The 25,759-nt window shown below is 49.0% G+C and overlaps 2 protein-coding genes across 5 annotated transcripts in view; both read left to right on the top strand.

Moving 5' to 3' along the window:
- Ecsit (ECSIT signaling integrator) overlaps nucleotides 1-1,612 on the top strand; it is a 35,140-nt gene extending 33,528 nt beyond the window's left edge. For both annotated transcript variants that reach the window (XM_004667482.2, XM_045143885.1), the window contains 4 exons: nucleotides 10-67; nucleotides 182-330; nucleotides 457-562; nucleotides 1,270-1,612. In XM_004667482.2, the coding sequence (XP_004667539.2) occupies nucleotides 10-67; nucleotides 182-330; nucleotides 457-562; nucleotides 1,270-1,523 (567 nt within the window). In that variant the 3' untranslated portion in view covers nucleotides 1,524-1,612. The remainder of the gene's footprint in view (nucleotides 1-9; nucleotides 68-181; nucleotides 331-456; nucleotides 563-1,269) is intronic.
- Nucleotides 1,613-1,907: 295 nt separating this feature from the next.
- On the top strand, nucleotides 1,908-25,044 carry Znf653 (zinc finger protein 653). 3 transcript variants are annotated; one of them, XM_004667481.2, is made up of 9 exons: nucleotides 1,908-2,200; nucleotides 9,759-9,802; nucleotides 11,118-11,333; nucleotides 21,633-22,247; nucleotides 22,377-22,536; nucleotides 22,642-22,753; nucleotides 23,874-23,988; nucleotides 24,378-24,477; nucleotides 24,610-25,044. In XM_004667481.2, the coding sequence occupies exons 1-9, from the start codon at nucleotides 1,908-1,910 to the stop codon at nucleotides 24,785-24,787; spliced, it is 1,833 nt and encodes a 610-aa protein (XP_004667538.1). In that variant the 3' UTR covers nucleotides 24,788-25,044. The 3 variants fall into 3 exon arrangements, with proteins under 3 accessions (XP_004667538.1, XP_044999818.1, XP_044999819.1); XM_045143883.1 differs by having other exon boundaries at nucleotides 22,377-22,548; XM_045143884.1 differs by lacking the exon at nucleotides 1,908-2,200 and having other exon boundaries at nucleotides 9,772-9,890; nucleotides 22,377-22,548.
- The last annotated feature ends 715 nt before the right edge of the window (nucleotides 25,045-25,759 follow it).

The following is a 25,759-nucleotide window of genomic DNA, read 5'->3' as shown; positions in this document are numbered from 1 at the left end:
TTTATGCAGATGCCTTTGCCCAGTGACTCAGCAAGTACTGAGGCTCCCACCCTGCCCCACATTGTAGGTAAGATTCCATGCCTGTGACCTGTTTCAGTCCCTGCCCCTTCCCAATGGGCCTGCATGGTGGGACCTTGGGCCTTTGGGAGCCAGGGAACCAACACATGTGTCTCTACACCAGGAATCCAGAGTCCTGATCAGCAGGCTGCCCTGGCCCGCCACAACCCAGCCAGGCCCATCTTCGTGGAAGGCCCCTTCTCCCTATGGCTGCGCAACAAATGTGTCTATTACCATATTCTCAGAGCTGATCTGCCACCCCCTGAGGAAAGGGTAAGAGCCCAGAGCATGCAGAGAATATAGGGGTGGGCTGGCATGGTCCTGAGGGCTCATGGGAGTGGCTAGGGTGTGTTGAATATCTTGAGCCTCTGACCCACCTGCCCCATCCTCCCGAGGTAGCAAGTGGAGGAGATCCCAGAAGAATGGAACCTCTACTACCCAATGAAGTTGGATCTAGATTATGGAAGGGGCAGCTGGGATGACTATGAGTTTGACATCGACGAAGGTAAAAACCTGCATCCTGCGAGGTAGCCTCTAGGGTCTAGGGTTGAGACAGAGACCACTTACCCCTCTCCCTCCACTACATACACAAGATATGTGCTCCAGGGGCCTCTCTCACTTGGTCAATTTCTTCCATCCTTTGTATTTTTGTGGAGGATGTCTGTACTGGCTTGTAGTCCCTAAAGTCAGTGGGCAAACAAGTTATATTTTGCGGAGTTTACATCTCCAGGGACGGTGTCCGAGGCAGCTTCTTGGCAGCGTCTGAAAGGGGCGGGGTGGTCCAGGTGAAGTGAATGGGAAGTCTAGACAGGGGACAATGTGTGCAAAGTGTAGAGGCAACAGGAAAAGGGACCTCAACAGGCATGATGTCTACCAGTACATTAGTGACATGATGTTTTTTGGAGTAACCAACTATTTTGTGATTGGATTTGAAGCCTGGGAGGGAATTCAGGCCTGTAGCCTGGAAGGTCAAAGGTCCTGCATGGGAAGCTACTACTGTTAAGTTTTAAAAACAGCCAGACGTGGTGGGACACACCTTTAATCCCAGCACAAGGGAGGCAGAGGTAGGAGGACTGCTGTGAGATCGAGGCCACCCTGAGGCTACAGAGGGAATTCCAGGTCAGCCTGGGTTAAAAGAGGGAAAGAAAAAAAGGTAGCCCAGAGTCCCTCCAAAGCCACAGTATCCTATGGCACAAACTCCTCTTTCAACAGTGAATGAAGGCCCTGTATTTGCCATGTGCATGGCCAGTGCCCATGACCAGACGACACTAGCCAAGTGGATCCAGGGCTTGCAGGAAACCAACCCAGCCCTGGCCCAGATCCCTGTGATCTTCCGCCTAGCAAAGTCCACGGGGGAGCTTCTGACCACTTCAAGACTGGAGGGGTCGCCCCCTCCTTCAGCACCTCCGGAGAGCCACGAGGATGAAGATGCACATCAGCAGCGACAGCAACAGGGGCAGAGTTGAGTCCGAGCACGTAGAAGGTACACATTGAGACTCAGATTGGTGTGAAGACTGGAGTTGATTATTTGCGAAAATAAACCTGTTCCTGCCTAGGACTGTCTTCTATTTTTTCCTGGCCCTGTGGCAGCCCTTCAGATGTTAGGCTCTTCTGGCCTACCATTTTGGGGCTAACACAAACCTTCAAACTCCAAAGAAGGTAGAAAGTTAAATGAAAAGCAATGGAGAGAACGGCTAAGTATAGCGCATGCGCAACTTCTGTTCTTGGTCTCCTTTTGGCGCCGCGGGCAGTGAGAGTCCGTGAGAAATTTCCCGGCGGCGCGGAACAGGCGCGCCACTTCCGGCAGGGCTCCTAACAACGGGGGAGGCTGGTAACCAGGGTGGGGGGGGATGGCGGAGCGGGTGCCGGAGCCCGAGGCGGAGGCGGAGGCGGGTGCAGGCGGGGACGCGGCGGCCGAAGAGGGCGCGGCGGGCCGCAAAGCACGGGGTCGACCGCGGCTCACGGAGTCCGACCGGGCCCGGCGGCGGCTCGAGTCCCGGAAGAAGTACGACGTGCGGCGCGTGTACCTGGGTGAGGCGCACGGACCCTGGGTGGACCTGAGGCGCCGCAGCGGCTGGAGCGACGCCAAGCTCGCCGCCTACCTCATCTCGCTGGAGCGCGGCCAGAGAAGCGGCCGCCACGGGTGAGGGTGAGGGGCCCGCCGAGGGAGGGAGGACGCGGGAGGGAGGGAGGCGACGGCCGCCCGGGCCGGGCTCGGCCCCGCCCCGCTCCGGGCCCCGGCGGCACCTGTGCGCCCCGCCCCCCGGGCCCGAGCTGCGGCCTGGGTCCGGACGGCCGAACCCCGAAGCGCCCGGCAGCGGCCCCGCCTCCGGCCCTCCGACCGCCCAATCTGCGGACGCGCCGAGCCTCTGCCCGCCTCGGGGGCGTTCAGCCCTGGCCACTAGAGCTGCTGCGGCCCAATCCGCGCCGTGGCCCCACCTCCAGGAGTTTAACTGCCCAACCCTTGGCGGGGCGCCCCGCCCCCGAGGCCGCATCTCGTTGTGGCGCTCTAGGGCTCTTTCGCCAAAATGATTAGCCTGAGCGCTGACTAGGCACCCTGAACATGGGGTTCCCCTTTCTTTCTTTCTTTCTTTCTTTCTTTCTTTCTTTCTTTCTTTCTTTCTTTCTTTCTTTCTTTCTTTCTTTCTTTCTTTCTTTCTTTCTTTCTTTCTTTCTTTCTTCTTTCTTCCTTCCTTCCTTCCTTCCTTTCTCTCTCTTTCCTTCCTTCCTTCCTTCTTTCTTTCTTTCTTTCTTTCTTTCTTTCTTTCTTTCTTCTTTCCTTCCTTCCTTCCTTCCTTCCTTCCTTTTTTTTCTTTCTGGTTTTTTTTTTTTCAAGGCCAGTGGTAGGGCTGGAGAGATGGGCTCAGCGTTTAAATGCGCTTGCAAACCCTGAGTACCCGGGTTCAATTCCAGTATACTCACTTAAAGCCAGATTCACAAAATGAAGCATGTGTCTGAAGTTCGTTCTGGCGTGCCCATACTTCTCTCCTTGAAAATAAATAAAAGTTGAGAACCAGAACAATATGTGCCTCTAGGACTTTGGAACTGGCTTAGCAGGTAGGAGGGCTTGCTGTGCAAGCACTAGGACCTGAGTTTAGGAGCGTACCCATTCTCTCTGTGTCACTCTCAAATAAATAAATAAAAATAATCCCCCCAAAATCTTTTAAACCGGGCATGCTTATTAATGGACCTAATCCTACCATTTAAAAGATGACAGTATTGCTGGGGCTTCCTGGGTAACCATCTAGCCAAAAAAGTTCTTAAAGAAATACTGTAGAGCTTGAGGTGGACACAGTGTTCTCCTTTGGCCTCCACGCACATGGGTGCACATATTCACACACACATGTGTATACCACAAATACACAAAAAACAACTTGTGCCTGGACTAGAGCGAGGCCCTACTTGAAAAAAAAAAAAAAAACTTGTTTCTGTAGTCCAGGTTATCCTCAAACTCCTGTGTCTTCAAAGTACTGGAATTACAAGTGTGCACAGAGCGGAGCTGAGAGGCTCTGTGGTTAAAGGCACTTGTTTACAGGAGTGCACAAGCCCTGTCTCCCATTTCTGCGCTGCTGCGAAAGGTATGGGACAGCCGTGGATTCATCTGAAAGTATGCTAGGGAAAGATTCCCCTGCTGGCTCCCTGGCTGTTGGCAGTGCCCACTTGCAGTACTTGAGGCCACATCAGGTCCTTGCTGTGTGGGTCATCCATGATCCCTTCCTATTTCCCATTACTGACTACAGGGCCCAATTTCTTTTAAGGCCAGTTATCCCTCCCTTTTTATGTTTGTTTGTTCAAGGTAGGGTCTCACTAGCCCAGGCTGACTTGGCACTCACTCTGTAGTCCCAGGTTGGTCTTGAACACAATGATCCTCCTACCTCTGCTTCCTAAGTGCTAGAATTAAAGATGTGGACCACCACACCTGGCCAATTTCCCCCCCCTTTTTTTTCTTTATTTTTTTGTGGTTTTGTTTGTTTGTTTTTGTTTTTTCAAGGTAGGTCTCTCTCTAGCCAAGGCTGACCTGGAATTCACTTTGTAGTCTTAGGGTGGCCTTGAACTCAATGCAGTTCTCCTACCTCTGCCTCCCAAGTGCTAGGATTAAAGGCATGTGCCACCATGCCTGGCCTAACCTCTTTTGAAAAAAAATATATATATATATTTGTGGTGCTGGAGAGATGGTTTAGCAGTTAAGGTGCTTGCCTGCAAAGCCAAAGGACCCAGGTTCTATTCCCCAAGACCCACATTAGCCAAATGCACAAGGTGGCGCATGTGTCTGGAGTTCGTTTGCAGTGGCTGGAAGCCCTGGTGTGCCCATTCTCTCTCTCTAGTCTGCCTCTTTCCTCTCTCAAATAAACAAATAAAAATGAGATATTTTAAAAATATATAGATATTTGTGTATGTGTTCAAGAGAGGGGTAGACTATGGGAGTTCTATGGCCTCTTGTCACTGCAAATGAACTCCAGACACATGCTCCATTTTCTACATCTAGATTTACTTGGGTACTGGGGAATCTAACCCTGTCCAACAGGCTTTATAAGCAAGCACCTTCTGAACTGGAATTCACTATGTAATTACAGGGTAGCCTCGAACTCATGGCAATCCTCTTACCTTTGCCTCCCAAGTGCTGGGGTTAAAGGCATGTGCCACCATGACCGGGTATGTGTGTGTGTGTATGTATGTGTGTGTGGTACACATGCATGTGTATGAATGTTTATATATATATGTGCATGTGATGGCCAGAGTTCCATATCAAATATCTTCTTCAGTCACTTTCCACCTTTTACAAAAATATTTTTTTTTTATTTGCAAGGAGAGAGAGAGACTAGGCACACCAGAGCTTAGTGCCACTGCAAACAAACACCAGACACATGCTACTTTGTGCAGCTGGTTTTATGTGGTTAATGGGGAATTGAACCCAGGCTGTCACACTTTGTAAGCAAGCACCTTTAACTGCTAAGCAATCTCCTCAGCCCCTCCATCTTTTCTTTTTTTCTTTATTAATTTTATTTGTTTATTTGAGAGAGGGGAAAAGGCAGGCAGAGAGAGAGAGAATGAGTGTGCCAAGTCCTCTAGCCGCTGTAAACGAACTCCAGATACATGCACCACCTTGTGTATCTGGCTTACATGGGTCCTGGGGAATCAAACCAAGGTCCTTGGGCTTTCCGGGCAAACACCTTAACTGCTAAGCCATCTCTCCAATCCCATCTTATCTTTTTTAAAAACATTTTTATTTTTATTTATTTATTTGATAGAGAAAGAGGGAGAGAGAAAGAATGGTCATGCCAGGGCCTCCAGCCACTGCAGATGAACTTCAGATGCATGTGCCCCCTTGTGCATCTGGCTAACATGGGTCCTGGGGAATCGAACATGGGTCCTTTGACTTTGCAGGCAAACGCCTTAACTGCTAAGCCATCCCTCCAGCCCATCATCTTCTTTTTTTTTAATAACTTGTTCATGCTAGGTATCCTAGTAGTATTTTCTAAAATATTTTTAGGGCTGGAGAGATAGCTTAGCATTTAAGGTACTTGCCTGCAAAACCAAAGGACTCAGGTTTGATTCCTCAGGACCCACATAAGCCAGATGCATAAGGTGGCGCATACATCTAGAATTCATTTTACAGCGGCTAGAGGCCCTAGCACACCCACACCCTCTCTAACTGCCTCTTTCTCTTTCAAATAAATAAAAATATTTTTGTGGGTGGGGAGGAGAAATCACATAATGGTTAAGGTGGTTGCCTGAGAAGCCAAAGGACCCAGGTACAACTCCCCAGTACCCACGTAAAGCCAGATGCACAAAGTGGCACATGCGTCTGGAATTTGTTTACAGTGGCTAAGAGACCCTGGTGTACTCATTCTCTATGTGTACTGCCTCTGCCTTCCTCTCTCCCCCTCTCAAATAAATAAAATATATTTTAAACTGTTTATTATATTTATTTGAAAAAGAGAGAGAGAATGAGTGCCACACTTGTGCTTGCCCTCCCTCTCTCTTTCTCTGCTTGCAGATAAACATAAAATATATTTTAATTTTTTTTTTTAATTTTTTAATTTATTTATTTGAGAGCGACAGACACAGAGAGAAAGACAGATAGAGGGAGAGAGAGAGAATGGGCGCGCCAGGGCTTCCAGCCTCTGCAAACGAACTCCAGACGCGTGCACCCCCTTGTGCATCTGGCTAACGTGGGACCTGGAGAACCAAGCCTCGAACCGGGGTCCTTAGGCTTCACAGGCAAGCACTTAACCGCTAAGCCATCTCTCCAGCCCAACATAAAATATTTTAAAAAATTTATATAAGCAGAGAGAGAGAGGGGGCTCACTCCAGATGCATGTGATGTGCCATTTTGTGCATCTGGTTTTACATGGATACTAGGGAATTGAGCAAAACTGGGTCTCAGGTTTTGCAAGCAAAGCGCCTTTAATCATTGAGCCATCTCCCCAGGACATCTCTTTCTTTTTAACATTTTTTTAATTAATTAATTAATTTTTTTTTTTTTTTTTTTTTGAGTTAGGATCTTACTCTAGCCCAGGGTGACCTGGAGTTCACTATGCAGTTTCAGGATGGCCTCAAACTCATGTTGATCCTAAAGGTGTGGGCCACCATGCACAGCATTTTTTTTTTTTTTTTGAAGTAGGGTCTCACGCTAGCCCAGGCTGACCTGGAATTTACTATGTCGTCTTAGGGTGGCCTCAAACTCACAGTGATCCTCCTGCCTCTGCCTCACAAGTGCTGGGATTAAAGGCGTGCGCCACCATGCCCGACTATGCCCAGCATTTTTTAAGCTTTTTATTGACAACTGCCATAAAAGATACCATAATCACAATCGCCTCCCAAAACTGCCCCTTTCCCCTTCCAAGTCCTCCCTCCACTGAATCCCTTCTTCTTTCCATCTAGTCTCTCTCCTACTTTGATGTCATCATTTATTTCCCTCCTGTTATGCAGGTCATATGTGTAGGTAGTGTCAGCCATTGTGAGGTCATGTGAGGCCACTTTGTATCTGGATGACTGTACTATAAGCAGTTCTCCCCTTCCTTTGGCTCTTACATTCTTTCTGCCACCTCTTCTGCAATGGCCCCTTAGCCTTGGAGGGTATGATAGGGGTGTCTCAGTGTTGAACACTCCACTGTCACTTCTCAGTACTTCGGCCATTTTTGAGTCACCCCAGTGGTCACCACCATCTGAAAAGAAAAGCTTTTTTTAAAAAATTTTTCCCTTGTTTTTTCAAGGTAGGGTTTCACTCTAGGTCAGGCTGACCTGGAATTCACTATGTAGTCTGAGGGTGGCCTTGAACTCAGGGTGCTCCTCCTACCTGTGCCTCCCAAGTGCTGGGATTAAAGGCGTGTGCCACCACAACCAGATAAGAAAAGCTTTTTTAACCTAAAAGCAAGACTAATATTAATGTATGGACATAAACATGTTTAAAGGGCAATTTGTTGATTATAATATATCCATTTAGCCAGACAACAGTAGTGGATTCCCCCCCCCCCCCGCCCTTAGGGCTCATGACCTCCTCAGCCATAGGCTCTTGACTAGGTTTTCAGTATCAGGCATAAATTTCCTCCCATGAAGTGAGCTTCAAATCCGATGAGGGAGCAGTTGGTGTCCCCCAAAACAGACATGCCACTGTTGCACCAGATGGTACATGTTGCCTGGCTGGACAGCCATAAAGCTTGCAGGATCCACTGCTGGTTGACACCATTGGTGACTTTTCTCCTTCCAAGGCTGCATACTCTTCCCAGCATCCTGAGATAATCAACAGGGAGGAGGCTTCCAGCTCAGTTCCAGCTTGATTTCTCGGTGGCCTGCAGCCCAAGCATATGAAGTCTTCAGCAACAGGTGTTAACCATGTAGTGCTGGTGGACTGCCAAGAGCCTTGGCAGTGCCCTGTAATGTTTGGGGCTATCAAAAGCCCCCTTGGCCAACAACTTGCTGGAAAGTAGCCCACCCCTGGCACTGAAATTTTTGTAATAACAGTGTATGGCTTCTGGGCACACCATTCTACTTACATATCTACTATGCCCTCCCCTAATGCCCTTCCTTCTTTTCCCTCCCTCATAACCCCTTTCTAGATTCCTGGCCTCTGCTACTGACTTTTATTCCAACTGACATACAAATCTAAACATTTGAATCTGGGATCCACATATGAGAGAGAACATGTAGTATTTGATTTTCTGAGGCTGGGCTAGAGCAAGACCCTACCAAGAAAAACAAAATGCGCCGGGCGTGGTGGCGCACGCCTTTAATCCCAGCACTTGGGAGGCAGAGGGAGGAGGATCGCCATGAGTTCGAGGCCACCCTGAGACTCCATAATGAATTCCAGGTCAGCCTGGGCTAGAGTGAGACCCTACCTCAAAAAACCAAAAAAAAAAAAAAAACTCAAGTGTGTAAATATACCACATCTTCCTTATCCATTCGTCAGTTGAAGGATATCTAGTCTGGTTCCATTTCCTAAGCTATTGTTAACAGCAAGGTCTTAATGTAACCCAGGCTAAACCTGGAATTCACTCTGTATCCCAGGCTGGCCTCACACTCAGAGGAGTCAGCCACTATACCTAGCTCCACCTTTTTGTCTCTCACTGAGGCTAGAACTCAATTCCAGTAGACTAGCTAGCAAGAGATTCTTCTGTCTCTGATTCCCCAACAGTGGGATCACAGGCATGTACTACTATGCCTGACTGTTTTTGAGGGTACAAGGTATCGGAACTCAGGGCCTCATGTTTGTACAGTAAGCACTGTACCCACTGAGCCACCTTCCCAGCTTCTGCCCCACACTCCATGGGAGTGGCATCCTGTTCTGATTGGCCCTCGCTGCTCAAAAGGAGATTATATTCTTGTCTCCATAGCCACAGAAGATTGGCTCAAGTTGCTTATATACAATGGCATAGTATTCATGCAGAGTTTGCACATTCTCCTGGACTTTGTGTCATCTCTAGGTACCTGATAAAGTATATTGTGTAGTTGTTGTACTATGTTATTTAGAAAATACTAACAAAAATCTGTACTTGGGCTTGGCATTGCATGCCTTTAATCCCAGCACTAGGGAGTCAGAGACAGAAGGATCTCCATGAGTTTGAGGCCACCCTGAGACTACATAGTAAATTCCAGGTCAGCCTGGACTATACTGAGACCCTACCTCAAAAAAAAAAAAAAAACTGTATGCAATCAGCACAGAGGCAGCTTTTTCTACAGTTTTGTCTTTCTTCCTCCTCCCTCCCTCCGTGTCTCTCTCCCTCTCTCTCTCGTCTGTCTGTCTGTCTGTCTTCCCCCCTCTGTCTCTCAACATGTACCTGTAGGCTAACCTTGCCTCTACCTCCCCACTGCTGAAATTACCTAGTTTATACAATGCTGGAGCTCAAACCCCCAGAGCTTTGTGCATGCTAAGCAGGCACACTGAGCCACTTCCCCGGCCCTACCCCTACCACCTTTACTTTCCACATCTCCTGTCTGATGTCTCCATTGCCTGACTGGGACCCAGGATAGATAGTCTCACTCCTCTGAGCCCCAGTGTCCTGCTCTGTGAGCTAAGTGATAAGTCTGAGACCTTCCTAAGCTGGTGTGTGTGGTAAAAGAGCCCAAGCCTACTGCTAGAAGAGTGTAGGTCAACAGAAGTTCAAGTTCAAGTCCAGTGAGCTGTTGTCATTAGTTACCAGGTCAGGGCTCAGGCCTAGCAGGACCCTACATTCACCTTCATTGCTTTTATTCTGTTGCAGGAAGCCTTGGGAGCAAGTCCCCAAAAAGCCAAAGCGGAAGAAAAGTAAGTGGAGGCATGGCTTGGGGAGGGGCGGGAGCAAGTGAAGAGACCACAGCCCAGAGAGGCCTGACCACTGCATCACAGTGCACAGGTAGAAAATGGCAGAGCCACATCCCACCTCAGATCTGTGTGTTGGGAACCAGGTGTCATGGGCCAGCCTGAGGGGAACTGGGTCTCCCTACTCACCAACCCCACTGAAGTCTGAGCAGGTCCCACCTAGGATGACCTCAACATCCATCCAAGGCTTGGGGCTGTGGGTCTAGGATATGGATATCCAGCAGAGTGAAGACCAACAATCCAAAGGTCTGGTAGCAGTGAGCCCCAAACATTTGTACACAGTTCAGCTCTTTTTTTCTTTTCTTTTTGTTTTGTTTTTCAAGGTAGGGTTTCACTCTATCCCAGGTTGACCTGGAACTCAGTCTAGTCTCAGGATGGCCTCAAACTCACAACGATCCTCCTACGTCTGCCTCCCAAGAGCTTGGATTAAAGGTCTGCACCACCACACCCAGCTGCTTTCTTTAGCCTATTCCTCAATGTGTGGTCCCTTTCCTAAGTACTTAACAAGATTCTTCAACTTTCTTTGTTTGTTTTTAATATTTTTTTATTTTTATTTATTTATTTGAGAGCATGAGGCACAGGAACAGAGAGAAAGAAAGAATGGGTGTGCCAAGGCCTCCAGCCACTGAAGACGAACTCCAGATGCATGCACCACCTTGTGCATCTGGTTTATGTGGGTCCTGGGGAATCAAATCGAGGTCTTTTGGCTTTGCAGGCATCTAACCACTAAGCCATCTCTCAAATCCCAAGATTCTTCAACTTTCTATCAGTACGAAGTCTTGTAGCTGGAAGGGAGTGAGGAAGTGAGGCAGAGGGAAAGGAGAGGAACTGATGTCCCAGTGGTACAGGTCTTGTTGGCCACATTCGCTTTGCTGATGTTTGAAATGGGACCCACAATGAATAACTAATAGAAGCTATTCCTTGACTCTATGCTCTCATACGCCCTCTGGTGGTTGTGGAGGGTAGTGAAGGCACCAGGGAGACAAGGCCCTGTAGGGGCAGCTAGAAGAAAGCACCAATGCTTCCTGCACACCTATTATGGTACTAGCTTCCAGTGCCTACATGACTTCACTCAGCCAAGGACAGTCTCTGGATATCCCTAGGGTATGTCTAACCTCTCTGACCCTCAGTTACTCCTCTGAAAAGTGGGCATATGGCTCAGGAGTATGTTTCAACCTGCAGAGCCATCAGGCCCTGTGTCCCTGTGGGGAACTGAGCACCTGTCCTCATGCCCGCTTGTGGCCTGGTCCTGTGTCTACAGGAAGGCGACGCAATGTTAACTGCCTGAAGAATGTGGTGATCTGGTACGAGGACCACAAGCACCGCTGCCCATATGAGCCACACCTCACGGAGCTGGACCCAACCTTTGGCCTATACACCACTGCTGTTTGGCAATGCGAAGCCGGCCACCGCTACTTCCAGGATCTGCACTCGCCCCTCAAGCCCATCAGTGATTCAGAGCCTGACAGTGACAAAGGTAGGTCCACAGGACAAAGGCATGGGGAAAGGCAGCTTGGGTAACCCTGCACACGTCCCAGGTGGATTGACCTGGGCTGCTGCCCTACAGCCTCAGGCCAGCCTCACAGCCATAGCAGCCAGTATGGTGTCACTGGTGGCTTCAGGGCAATGGCTTGGTTGAGTCTTCTATGGACCTGTAGCCTTTTTGAATCCTTGCCAAGCTGAGCAGGATCAGCTGGGGCACAGGGTTGGGTACTGAGTATAGGCTTTGCAGGAGGAATACTGTCTTTCAGAGTGCTAAGATCACTTTTATAAAAATGTTTTTAAAATTATTTTTATTAGCCAGGTGTGGTGGCACATGCCTTTAATCCCAGCATTTGGGAGGCAGAGGTAGGAGAATTTCTGTGAGTTTGAGACCACCCTGAGACTACATAGTGAATTACAGGTCAGCCTGGGCTAGAGTGAGACCCTGCCTCGAAAAACCAAAAATGTGTGCATGTGTGTGTGTATTCACGAGCAGGGAGAGAGAGAGAAGGAATGGGTGCACCAGGCCATGTTGCCACTGCTAATGAATTCCCGGCGCATGCACCATTCTATTTCTAAAGTTTCTAGAGTCTCTAGACTCTAGACACCTATTATGGTACTAGCTTCCAGTGCCTACATGACTTCACTCAGCCAAGGACAGTCTCTGGATATCCCTAGGGTATGTCTAACCTCTCTGACCCTCAGTTACTCCTCTGAAAAGTGGGCATATGGCTCAGGAGTATGTCTCAACCTGCAGAGCCATCAGGCCCTGTGTCCCTGTGGAGAACTGAGCACCTGTCCTCATGCCCGCTTGTGGCCTGGTCCTGTGTCTACAGGAAGGCGACACAATGTTAACTGCCTGAAGAATGTGGTGATCTGGTACGATCAAAATAGAACTTCCTTTTTTTTTTTTTAAATTTTTTTTTTTTGTTCATTTTTTTTAATTATTTATTTGAGAGCGACAGACACAGAGAGAAAGACAGATAGAGGGAGGGAGAGAATGGGTGCACCAGGGCTTCCAGCCTCTGCAAACGAACTCCAGACGCGTGCGCCCCCTTGTGCATCTGGCTAACGTGGGACCTGGGGAATTGAGCCTCGAACCGGGGTCCTTAGGCTTCACAGGCAATAGCTTAACCGCTAAGCCATCTCTCCAGCCCATTCCTTTTTTTTTTTAATTTTTATTTATTTATTTGAGAGCAACGGACACAGAGAGAAAGACAGATAGAGGGAGAGAGAGAGAATGGACGTGCCAGGGCTTCCAGCCTCTGCAAACGAACTCCAGATGCGTGCGCCCCCTTGTGCATCTGGCTAATGTGGGACCTGGGGAACCGAGCCTCAAACCGGGATCCTTAGGCTTCACAGGCAAGCGCTTAACCGCTAAGCCATCTCTCCAGCCCAGAACTTCCTTTTTTAAAAAACTTTTAAAATCAATAGCTTCCGTAATTATAGACAGTAAACTTTCTTGAGGCGCATTTTTCTGGCCAGGTTATGAACAGGCCGTTTTGAATAACTTTTATGGGAAAGGGGCAATGGTGTATGTATTTGTTCTTTACCAGAAACCCTAGGATTTTCTGTGCAGTTCAAAATGCCATGTCTACCTGGGCCAAACATATGACTCAGATACCAATCTTTTAACATGTAAATAGAGCAGATTAAAAAGAATTAAGGCAGGTGTGGTGGCACATGCCTTTAACCCTAGCACTCGGGAGGCAGAGGTAGGAGGATCACTGTGAGTTCAAGGCCACCCTGAGACTACATAGTCAATTCCAGGTCATCCTGGACCAGAGTGAGACCCTACCTTGAAAGACAAAACAAAACAAAAAAATCAAAAATAACCAAAATATTTTTAAATAAATAAATAAAAAGAATTAAAAATAGTTGGGCATGGTAGTGCACACCTTTAATCCCAGCACTTGGGAGGCAGAGGTAGAAGGATCACTGAGGGTTCAATCCTCCCAGTCCCAAGTCCCACATAAGCCAGACGCACATGGTGGTGCATACATCTGAAGTTCATTTGCAGTGGCTAGAGGCCCTGGCATGCCCATTCTCACTCTCTCTCTCTCTCTCTCTTCCTCCCTTCCACTCCTCTCACCCTTCTGTCTCTAAGAAATAAATAAATAAGAATAAATCTTTTTTTAAAAAATTAATTTCTAAAACTCTCATGCTTTAGGGCTATAAAGAGTTGGCTTAGCAGTTAAGGAGCTTGCCTGTGAAGCATAAGGACCAAGGTTCAATTTCCTAGTACCCACGTAAGCCAGATGCATGTGGTGGCACATATGTCAAGTTCATTTACAGTGGCTGGAGGCTCATATTCCCTCTCCCTCTCTCTCTCTGTCTCTCTCACTCGCTCTCATAAATAAATAAATTAATTAATTAATAAATTAATTAATTAATTTAAAAAACTCATGCTTTAGCAGGAAGAAATAGCCTTTCCTTGATGCGCTTCTACAAAGCCCTGCTACTTCCACCTTCCTCTCTTTATTTATGTTTTTTAAAGATTGTTTATTTGGGCTGGAGGGATGGCTTAGTGATTAAGGCATTTGTCTGCAAAGCCAAAGGACCCAGGTTCGATTCCCCAGGACCCCTGTTAGCCAAAGCACAAGGAGGCGCACATGTCTGGAGTGCATTTGCAGTTGCTAGAGGCCCTGGCACATCCATTCTCCCCCCCCCCCCGCTTCTCTGTCAAATAAATAAAATATCTTTTGAAAGATTATTTATTTATTTAAGACAGAGAGATGAGGTGGGAGAGAGAGAGTGAGAATGGATGTACCAGGGCCACTAGCCACTGCAAACAAACTTCAGACGCATGCGCCACCATACGCATCTGGTTTACGTGGGACCTGGAAAATCGAACCCCTGGGTCCTTAGGTTTTGCAGGCAAGCACCTTAACTGCTAAGCCATTTCTCCAGCCCACCTTTCTCTCCTTATTCTGTAGCAGGTTTCTCCCTACTTGCATTACTGGTGTGTTAACAGGGACACAGAAGGTGGGGCCCAAAGCTGATTTTCAAAAAAAAGCTTGGGCAAGCTTCCACTTTAAAGATCTGCCAGTTGAACCAGGCGTAGTGGCACATGCCTTTAATCCCAGCACTCGGGAGACAGAGGTAGGCTTGCCATGAGTTCAAGACCACCCAGAGACTCCATAGTGAATTCCAGGTCAGCCTGGGCTAGAGCGAGACCCTACCTCGAAAAGAAAAAAAAAAAAAACATCTGCCAGTTGAAGAGGTCAAAGAACCTTCCAGGGGACAAAGAATGGTGCTACAAGTGGAGATCCTCCACCTGCTGCCCCATAAATCCCTCAAAATCTTCCCATTTTGAAAACTGGGGATGTAGTGGTTTGAATTAAGTATCCTCCATAAACTCCTGAGTTCTGAATGCTTGATCTCCAGCTGATGGTAGTTTGGGAATTAGAGCCTCCTTCATGTGATGTATTGTTGGGGGTGGCCAAATGCCCTTTTTTAAGTAATAATAAAAAATTATTTATATTTGTTATTTTATTATTTTATTTACTTGTTATATTATTCCTTATTTATCATTAATTTATATTTATTATATTATTTATTTATTTATTAATTTATTGAGAGAGAAAGAAACAAAGAGGCAGACAAGAGAAAGAGTGAGTATGGGTATGCCAGGGCCTCCTGCCACTGCAGACTAATTCCAGACAAATATGCCACTTTGTACATTTGGCTTTACATTAGTACTGGCAAACTGTCAGGTTTTGCAAGCAAGTGCTTTTAACTGCTGAGCCATCTCTCCAGCCCCTACTAATACCCTTTTAATTTTATTTAGCTGTTTCTCAGGTCTGTTACTCCTGTTCATTGTCCTTCTACTCTCCTGTATGGCTTCTCTCCTGACTCCTCTTTCCCCTTCACAGCTGTTTTGTTCTTTCGTTTGTTTGTTTGTTTGTATTTTTGTTTGTTTTTGAGTCTTGCTATATAGACATGGCTGATCTCAAACCCATGGCAACACTCCTGTCTCTCAGCCTCCCAAATACTGAGGTTATAGGTTTGCAATATCATATCCAGCATATGCAAGAAAAGTACTCTACCACTGAGCCATGCCCCCAGTCCCTCACTGTGGATTCTAGGCCAGAGATCTACTCCTAAGCCACACCTTGCAGCTCCTCATTGGTGGATTTGAGACAGGAGCTTTATCTCTGAGCATGTACCCTGACCTCACTGGTGGATTCTAGGCAAGTCCCCTGCCCCTCACCCTCTCTGTAATATCCCACACCAGTCACACTGGGCTGGCTGCACACTAAGGTCAGGAGGACTCAGAAGAAGGCACAGGTGGCCCCTAGTGTGGGCGGTGAGCACTGCCTGCTGCCTCAGGGCTTGGCATGGCTGAGAAGACCTGTGGGGCCTGATGCCATGTACCCTGCCAGGCCTGAGGCTGGGGTAAGACATTAGGACTGAGCCTGTGCTGGCAGGCCTCATGGAGCAGGTGGCATCCCAGCTGGCTGAGGAAGCTGAGAGCAAGAGGTACTACTGGTGGGCCTCCACACCCACAGCCATCCGCTGAGCCTCGGCTGGGTTCCCAGCAGGCATATGTCCTGCGCTTCATGACCAGTGCCCTCCCATCCTCATTGTTCTCTGGTCTGGACCCTGCTCTACACTTTCCAGAATCTTACCCACAGCTCTGTCACTGGCCCTGCTTTGCCAGCGCAGAGATGAGGGCAGTGACTTTGTCCCCACCCTGGCCCTGTTCCCCTAGCTGCACTCCCTACTTTACTATATGCCTGGGGTCACCCTGATACTTCTGAGAGTCTGCTGGGAACTTTATACTGAGATGTGGAAGACCAGGCATGCATGGTTGTATCTATTTTTGTTTTGGTGTTGAGGATGGAACCTAGAGCCTTGAACATTTTTGGCAAGTACTGTACCCCTGAGCTTTTTTGGGGAATGGAGCCACAGAGTATCACTGAGTTGCCCAGGCTGACCTTGAACTCACTCTGTAATACAAATAGGTTTTGAACTTGGCAATCTTTCTTTCCTTAGTCTCCTGAGTAGCTGGGATTATAGATTGGCACCAACAGGCCTGGTGTCACATTTTAATTGCCAGGAGAGAAATCCAGTATCATTTTAACAGTTGGATTCTAAAGTCAAGTGACTACATGCATATCTTGGCCCTGTCCCCACTCGCCTGTGACTGAATTGCCTTCAGGGAGGCACAGTGATGAGACAGTGAGATAGTACTGGTGGCAGGAGGGCTAGGTGCCCCCCTCCCCAACCCCGCTTTGGGCCCAAATTGAGGGATGACTGCCTCAGTGCCTGTATGTGTTAGCTTTGCATTACTATGACAAAGACCTGGCCAGCATGATCCACTTACAAAGAGAAGAGTTTATCTGGCTCACAGTTTCAGAGGGTCCTCTTGCTATCGAGTGGACCCATTGCTTTAGACCTTGGGTGGAGATGCAGGATGGCAGCAGTGAGGACTGTGTTGTAAAACAGAATCATTCCTTGAAGGGCATGACCCAGGAAGACCTCTGTCCAGGTCCTGCCTGTTAAAGGTTCCACCACCTCCTTATAGCGCCATCTTGGGAACAAGGCTTTTGGGGGACACATCCAAATTATAGCAGAGCCCAAAAAGATGCTGTCATACTAACAATAAAGGACTCACTTAAGGGACTAAGGAGATGGCTCTGTGGGTAAGAGTGTTAATTGTGCAAACATGAGAACTTGGGTTTGACCCTCAGCACCCATATAAAAATATGGGTGTGGCCATATTTGTTTGTAATCCCAGTGCTGAAAGGGAACATAGATAGATTTACTGGGGCTCCCTGGTCAGTCTGGCTAAGGAACAGCAAGCTTCAGATTCAAGGAAATAAGGCCGAGGATCAGTAGAGGACACCTGATATTTTCCTATGTGTGTATATATGGGGTGCACACATACGTTCATATAACACACATCACATACTGACACACACAAAAGTAAACACTTAAAAGGCACTGAGGGAGGCCGGGCATGGTGGCGCATACCTTTAATCCCAGCACTTGGGAGGCAGAGGTAGGAAGATCACCATTAACTCAAGGCCACCCTGAGACTAATTCCAGGTCAGCCTGAGCTAGAGTGAGATCCTACCTTGAAAACAAAAAACAAAACAAAACAAAAAAAAAGGACCTGAGTCTGGGTCCCTAGCACCCACATAAATGTTGGCTGGACATAGCAGCTGACCTATAATCACTGTCCTCAAGAAGTGGAGACAGAAGCTAACTAGGCTAGCTGAACTGAAGAGCTCTGGATACAAGTGAAAGACCCTGCTTCAATAAGTAAGGCTGAAGTGATAGGGGAAGACACCTGATGTTAACTGTGGCCTTCACATGTGTGACCACACACATGCAAAAAAAAAAAAAAAAAAAAAAATTGGAGCCAGGCGTTGTGGTACACACCTTCAATCCCAGCGCTCAGGAAGCACAGGTAGGAGGATTGCCATGAGTTTGAGACTACCCTGAGATTACATAGTGAATTCTAGATCAGCCTGGGCTAGAGTGAGACTCTATCTTGAAAAAAAAAAAAAGTGGGGGGGAGGCTGGAAAGATTGCCTAGTGGCCTGCAGAGCCAAAGGACCCAGGTTCAGTTCCTCAAGACCCACATCAGCCAGATGCACAAGGTGGCAGGCATATGCATCTGGAGTTCATTTGCAGTGGTTGCAAGACCTGGTATGCCCATTCTTTCTGTCTCTTCCCCTCTCTCTCTCCCTCCCTTTCTCTCTCTTTCTCTCTCTCTCTCTCTCTCTCTCTCTCTCTCACACACACACACACACACAAAATGAATAAATAAATAAATAAATATTTTTTTTTAGAAATTGCATACACATCTCATACAGAAAAAAGAGTGCCCACTTTGAACCCCTACTAGTCTTAAGCCCTTTAGGTATATTTCCTCATGAAATACCCCCAATGCTCCTTAAGTATGTGCAGAGTGATCCCCAGGCCCAAAAGAGTGACATAGGTGCTGTTATACTTAGCCTCACACTGCTGGCACAAAACACCCAAACAAAAACAGCTAATGGGAGGAAAGGAGTTTGGCTTACAGTATTGAGGGGAAGCTCCATGATGGCAGAGGAAAGGATGACAGTAGCAGTGGCTGGACATCACCTCTGCCTCAGCAGGTGGAAACAGCAGCAGGAGAGTGAGCTGACTAACACTGGCAAGGTAAGCCTAATAAACCATCAAGGTCCATCCCCAGCAACACACTTCCAGCAAGGCACCACCTCCCAAATTGCCACCAGCAGGGGACCAAGCATTCAAAACCCATGAGTTTATAGGAGACATCTGAATCAAACCACCAAAGGTGCTGAGCTCACACAGCTGGAGACAGGTACTGATCAAGCCTGTGCTTTCTGTGTGACCCTCTGTGGTTGTTGGACTCATGGTCCCCAGACAGTATGCTCTAGCTGTGTCTTGAGAGTGTAATTGAAGAAGCAGTCATTTATGGTCCCCTTCTCCAGAGCCTCCTGTGTGTGCAGTGTGGCAAACCCTCAGCTCAGGTGTTAGTTAGATCTCTGGCTTTGTCACAACATGGATCTGAAGTCACCTAATTCAAATGTCACAGTGGCTGGGTGCTCTGCCCAGGGGCTGCCTTCCTCTTGGTGTTTATGTTCTGGAGTGGAAGCAGTGAGCAATATAAGCAAATACAATATAGGATGCACTGGAAGGTTATAGGTGCTTTGGGGGAAAAGAAAGGAATGCAGAAGGGGCTGCCTTTCCTTCCCTGGGAAAGAATCATTTGATGAAGGGGCTGGGGGGGCGGGGTGAAGCAGGAGCCCTGGTCAGTATCTGACAGGAGAGAGCTCAGGCAGTAGGACTTAAAGGTCCTGAGGCAGGTACCTGCCTAGTGTCTCTGAGAAGCAGGAGTCTAGAAGAGGCAGTCTCCAGCCCTTCAGACTTTCACGCTTAAGCAGGAGACACTCAACCACTGATCTATCTCTAACTTGTTTTTGTTCTTGAGACAGGTTCTTTTCTTTATTTTACTTTTTTTTATTTTTTGTATTTTATTTATTTAAGAGAGAGTGAGATAGAGATAGAATGGGTGTGCCAGGGCCTCAAGCCACTGCAAATAAACTCCAGACACATGTGCCACCTTGTGCATACATGGGTACCAGGGAATCAAACCTGGGTCCTTAGGCTTTGCAGTTAAGCACCTTAACACTGAGCCATCTCTTCAGCCCTTGAGACAGGTTCTTTTCTTTTTTCTTTTCTTTTCTCTTTTTTTTTTTTTTTTTTTTTTTTTTTTTGTTTTTTGAGGTAGGGCCTCACTCTAGCCCAGGCTGACCTGGAATTCACTATGGATTCTCAGGCTGGCCTCGAACTCACAGCAATCCTACTTCTGCCTCCCTAGTGCTGGGATTAAAGGCGTGTGCCACCACGCCTAGCTCTTGAGACAAATTCTTATGTAACCCTGTTGGCTTCAAATTCATTATGTAGCCAAGTATGACCTGGGGATCAAAGTCAGGATTTAGTACATGCCAGGCAAGTACTCTACCACTGAGTCATATTCCCCTCCCCACAAATATTGCATTTTATATAAGGGACACAATCATCTGAGGATTTTGGTATCTGCTTATAGATACCAAACTGACTAGAACCAGTTCCCTAGGGACCACTGCTTTTGATCTTTTTTTACTTCCCACCTCTGGTTCTTGTCTGGAGAGATAGCTCAGCAGTCAATGCAGGTTAAGGCCTGCAAAGCCTAAGGTCCCATGTTTGATTCCTAGTACCTACCTAAGCCAGATGTACAGGTGGTACACATGTCTGCAGTTCATTTCCAGTGGCTGGAGGCCCTGGAGCACCCATTCTCTCGTTCTATCTGCCTCTTTCTCTCTCTTTTTTTTTTAATTATTTTTTTAAATTTTGATTAGCATTCTCCATGATTATAAAAAAAATCCCATGTTAATTCCCTCCCCCCCCCCACACTTTCTCCTTTGATCTTTCTCTCTTAAATAAATAATTTTTTTACATGGGCTAGAGAGATGGCTTAGTGATTAAGGCACTTGCCTGCGAAGTCTAAGGACCCATACTTGATTCTCCAGATCTCATGTAAGCCAGGCACACATGGTGACACATGTACAAGGTCATGCATCTACACAAGGTGGCACACATGCCTAGAGTTTGATTGCAGTGGCTAGAGGCCCTGGCGTGCTAGTGTTCTCCCTCCCCCTCTCTCTCTCTCTCACACACACATAAAAAATAATCTCAGAATTTCCCAAGTGTTAGGGGTGGATTTTGTCATTCATTAGGAGCCCTTTCCTAAAGACCTCTTTGGAACACCCCTGAGTCTATACTAATGACACCATCTGCTAGAGTGGTGCTGGTCACTAAAACACAGGATTCAAGGGAAGACTACTAACCTCATATCCAACCTCCAGGGACTGGACAGGGAAACAGATCAAGTCATAAAAGCTCATGAACAGTGACAGGAACAACTTCAGGTCTGGTAGGTGCCTGAAGGTGCTGGGAGTAGCACCCTCAGAGACACTTACGTCCATGTCCCTGCTACTATCTTGCCCTACACATCCCTTTCCTTGACTATCCTTATAACAAAGCTGCAATCATTAACAGATAACAAGGAAGGAACACTTTTCTCTAAGTGCAGACTAGGCCTGACCCTTTAGGCTTCTGAAATCAGATGTGTTCTGGATGGTATGTCATGGACAAGCAGGTACTTTGCTGAGCTCTTTTAGTCAACCTAGCAAATCATACATGGAACCTAAGGGAGAGATCATGGGAATGCCAATAGCTGGCCAGTCAGACTTGCAGGATTTCTCAGGACTTGTAGCTTGTCATCAGAAAGGGAAACAGTCTTATGACAGAACCCCTTGACTAATGTGCTCCAAGGCTCCCTCCAGGTAGACAGTATCTGAATCAGTAGGATTGTTGAAGTGATCATACCTGACATGACTTCAGCTGCTGTGGAGAATTGAGTATGAGTAGTGTGTAGCTCTTACCCTTGCTGAGAAGTTGGCTGACCTGAGGCCAGACCTTCCAGTGCAAAAAAGACCAGAAAGGAACAGCAGAGAAGACCCAAAATCAGAGCATGGGACTGGATACCCAGGAGACTTGACATGGGGCTAGAGAACCAGGAAATGGAGTTGATCATGAGGCCCAGGCAGGTAAGCGTCTTTAAGGGTTGAGGATTGAGAGTGGTCAGCTAAGTCAAATGGGACAGAAGGGACTGCTGGCTTCAGCTATAAGTCACAGTGCCCAATTCCTGGTAGCACAGGACAAATTTCTGCTGCTACTACACTACAGATGCCATCATTGTTATCCTGTCTCCCTTTTTCTCTTACCATAGTGGGCAATGGCCTGGCTGCTGGGAGCTCCGACTCATCCAGCTCTGGCTCTTGCTCTGACTCCGAGGAGCCTCCAGAGACCCATCCGGGCAAAGCCTCAGTGGCAGTGGCAGCAGCAGTCACTCCTACCAGCCCTGCAGGCAGCAGCGGGCTCATCACTCAGGATGGCGTACACATTCCATTTGAAGTCCACCACGTGGAAAACTTGGCTGAGCAGGGCACCCCACTGTGTCCCAACCCCACCAGCAGTGGGCCTGAGGCTCTGGAGACGGTGGTGTGTGTGCCAGTACCTGTGCAAGTGGGTACAGGCCCTGGAACCCTCTTTGAGAACATGCCCCAAGAGGCACTGGGTGAGGTGGTGGCCAGCTGCCCTGTGTCAGGCATGGTGCCTGGCTCCCAGGTCATCATCATTGCTGGCCCTGGCTATGACGCCCTTACAGCTGAGGGCATCCACCTCAATGTGGCCCCAGGCAGCAGCACCCCCAACAGTGGCCTGGGTGAAGAGGTGCCTTGTGCCATGATGGAGGGTGTGGCAGCCTATACACAGATGGAGACTGAAGGCAGCCAACCCAGTACCATGGATACCACCTCCATAGCTGGCATGGAGACCAAGAAAGGTCTGGGAACCCACTGTAGCCTCTGGAAGCCTCTGGTTGGGAGGGGTGGAGGGAGGGGAAGGAGTGGCCCTCGAAGTGGACTCCTCAACAGCCTTGTTCCCACACACATGGTCTTCTGTCCCCCCTTAGAGAAGGAGGACCTGTACATGCTAAAGAAGGAGGAGCCCATGGCCCCAGAGCTGGCTGCCACGGTGCCTGAGAGCACCGGGCCTGAGGCAGAGGCAGATGCAGAGCTGGAGGGCAGCGACATGTCAGCTATCATCTATGAGATCCCCAAGGAGCCCGAGAAGTGGGTGCCATGGTGGGTGGGTGGGGGCCAGGGCAAGGAACAAGCCTGCAGGGTCTGCCAGAGATTGGTGCCTAGACATGATGCCATGAGCCCCTTCCTCTCCAGGAGGCGGCGGAGCAAGCGATCACGAGTGATGGATGCCGACGGCCTGCTTGAGATGTTCCACTGTCCCTACGAGGGCTGCAGCCAGGTGTATGTTGCCTTGAGCAGTTTCCAGGTGAGGTCACACCTGGGGCAGGCTTGTCTGAGCTGTGCAGCTCATGGAGAAGTCTCACTGGGTGGTCTAGGGCCTATGAGCCCACCTCACCTCAGCTGGCCTTGCTAGCCATCTTGCTTCCTCAGTCCTTGCAAGACACCAGACATGGCTTGCCTAGTCCAGAGCTGCCAGCTCCCCAGGCCACCCTCTTGGCTTGGCATGTTCCCTCTTCGTGGCCTGCCACAGCACGCCTACCCTAAGCTCCAAGGCCCATCAGGCATGGGAGCCCCTGTACTACCAAAATGCTGTGCCTATAGCTCACCCTGTGGGGTGTATATGGGGTGCCCCAAAGACAACACTGAGGTCTTGTTATATGCTCTTGCTATATGCTATTCCTGGCACAGAGTGTGGCACCAATAGGCTTTGGAATTTACTGAGCGTGTATTGAACGCCTACTGTATGCCAGGTGTTACAGAGTGAGAACAGGCTGGCAGGTGGCTGAGTCAGTTAGTGCATGAGGATTCAATGTCCAATACCCATGTAAAACATCAGCTTGTGTCACCTGTAAGCCTAGCACTGGGGAGATAGAGACAAGAGGGTCCCTGGAGCATGCTGGCCATCCAGACTAACATAATTGGTGAGTTTCAAGCTAATAAGAGACCCTGTCTGAAAAGGAGCTGGCAGAATTCCTGAGGATAACACCAAGGTTGTCCTCAAACTTCAACATGCAGGCACGCATCATGTTCCCACATCCATGCACAGAATGAAAGAACAAGAGAAGGAATGGGTCATGCACCCCTAGGGCAGCATAATGCATGATATGGAACTGACAGCCCTGCCACTGACCACTTGTGATGTCAGCCAACCATTGAGCATCTGGTGCCTCAATTTGCATATCTGTGAATTGGACTAACAGCTGGGCCCTGCCAGAGTTAACTGGTGCTCCAGCTCAGGGCCTGGACTGATGAAGCTGCTTTTTGCTCCAAGTGTAGTGTACCTGGGAGTTTCCAAGCTGAACACAGGCACCCCTCTTCCATCCTTCACATCAGACCAGCCCCCACTGATGTCCCAGCTGCCCTCATGACTTCAGGAGCCCCTCAGGTGGGCCCACAGCACCCACTCCTGCCCCTCTTGCCCCTAGAACCACGTCAACCTTGTTCACCGGAAAGGGAAGACCAAAGTGTGCCCTCACCCTGGCTGTGGCAAGAAGTTCTATTTATCCAACCACCTGCGGCGGCACATGATCATCCATTCAGGTCAGGCCCTGCCAGCTGGGGACAGGCGGGCTAAGTTCAACCCTAGCATGTCATGGGGTGTGGTGGTGCACACCTGGAATCCCAGCACGCAGGTGGCTTGTGATAGATACATAGACTGTCTGAACTAGACAGACTCCTTCCCCACACTAGTTTTCATGTGATATCACCCAACGGTCAAACCCATTTTAGCTGGGCTGTTTATAGCTGATGCCCCTTGTGGACTGGAGTTCAAATCCCAGCTCTGACAGGTTGCATGGCTGCACTTGATATCTGCTGTCACAGTGGACAGTGGCTCTGGGAGGATGTGGAGGCTTGGGAGATGCTGGGAAGGCAACCAGCTCCTGGTCCCCCAGTGCAGCGTCCTCAGCTGTGTCTCCACTGTCCCCCAGGTGTCCGCGAGTTCACCTGTGAGACTTGCGGCAAGTCTTTCAAGAGGAAGAACCACCTGGAGGTGCATAGGCGCACGCACACCGGGGAGACGCCCCTGCAGTGAGTGATGGGCTTGCTGGGAGTCAGGGGAATTGAGCCTTGGGCAGCGTCTACCACTGTGGTGGCTCCTCCCCGAGCCAGGCGTCCTGCCAGTCCCCACCCCCGCTGCCACCCACCTTTTCACTCCGACAGGTGCGAGATCTGTGGCTACCAGTGCCGGCAGCGCGCATCGCTCAACTGGCACATGAAGAAGCACACGGCCGAGGTGCAGTACAACTTCACATGCGAGCGCTGCGGAAAGCGCTTCGAGAAACTGGACAGCGTCAAGTTCCACACGCTCAAAAGCCACCCGGACCATAAGCCCACCTGAACCTGCCCCAGCCACTGACCTTTTCTATTTATTCGTCCAGTCGGACATAACCCTGCCCGGGCTTATCGAGGTCCGGGCGGCCACGGAGGCTGCCCGGACCGCAGTCCGGAATGAGGCGGCTCCATCGCCACTATGTCCCAGAGCTGGGGGACCCCCTGTGAACAGTCGCCCTACCTTGCCCCATCACATCCCATCTCTGGGGCTTCGTTGCTGAACTGTGTCGAGAACAGAGAGATATTAAAATGTGAGCAAGGAGATGTCCTTCGCTAGGTCTGCATGATTGCAGGGACTGGGCCAACATACCTGGCTTTTACAGAGCAATGCCACGTTAGGGATGATGGCACACAGGGCACTTTTCTGTCAACCTCTGACTAAAGGATCAGGGGTAGAGGTGGGGGAGATCAACTGTTTATCTTCCAGAGCTCAATCCCCATGGAACCCTGTTCTGCACCCCGAGAGACCTGGGAGGGGCTAAAGAGATGCTCAGTAAACCCCCAAGTAATGAGCTGTGAAGAAAATGGTGTGATGCGTTGTTTTCTGGTCAGTGGTCAGGGAGGGCCTCCCTGAGGAGGTGGCGTCTGCATATGAGCCACAGCGACATAGATGATGTGAAGACCAGCATCAGGCCGAAAGCCCCGAGCTACAGACATCGTGGCGTATACCTGGACCAGGAAGCCAGGGTGGGGAGTGGGAATTGGCAGGTGCTGGGTGGCAGCTCTGGCCCCTCACTTCCCTGAGGGAAAAAGGCGGGGAAGGAGGCGCAGCCGCCAGATGGCGCACACATCCCGTAGCCCTGGTGGCTGCAGCCACGTGACCCAAAGGACTGCAACCCTCAGCCCTGGCACGTGCCCCTGGGAGCACTGTGGCGCCACGCACAGATTGGCCCCAGTGGGGCTGCAGCCAAGCCTTATTTTCCGTGTGGAACTCGAGGCTAGCTTTGCCTGGGATGGAAGAATTGCTGGGATAGGCCGC

Source organism: Jaculus jaculus, chromosome 2 (assembly GCF_020740685.1).
Source record: "Jaculus jaculus isolate mJacJac1 chromosome 2, mJacJac1.mat.Y.cur, whole genome shotgun sequence".
Lineage (NCBI taxonomy): Eukaryota > Metazoa > Chordata > Mammalia > Rodentia > Dipodidae > Jaculus > Jaculus jaculus.
This window is presented reverse-complemented; position numbering and strand designations above follow the sequence as displayed.

Excerpts from the sequence above, each read along its gene's own strand:
- Znf653 (XM_045143883.1), top strand. The coding sequence starts at position 1,908 with ATGGCGGAGCGGGTGCCGGAGCCCGAGGCGGAGGCGGAGGCGGGTGCA. Across the intron at positions 22,248-22,376 it reads TGGCATGGAGACCAAGAAAG|AGAAGGAGGACCTGTACATG; the intron begins GTCTGGGAACCC and ends GTCCCCCCTTAG. Across the intron at positions 23,989-24,377 it reads GCACATGATCATCCATTCAG|GTGTCCGCGAGTTCACCTGT; the intron begins GTCAGGCCCTGC and ends ACTGTCCCCCAG.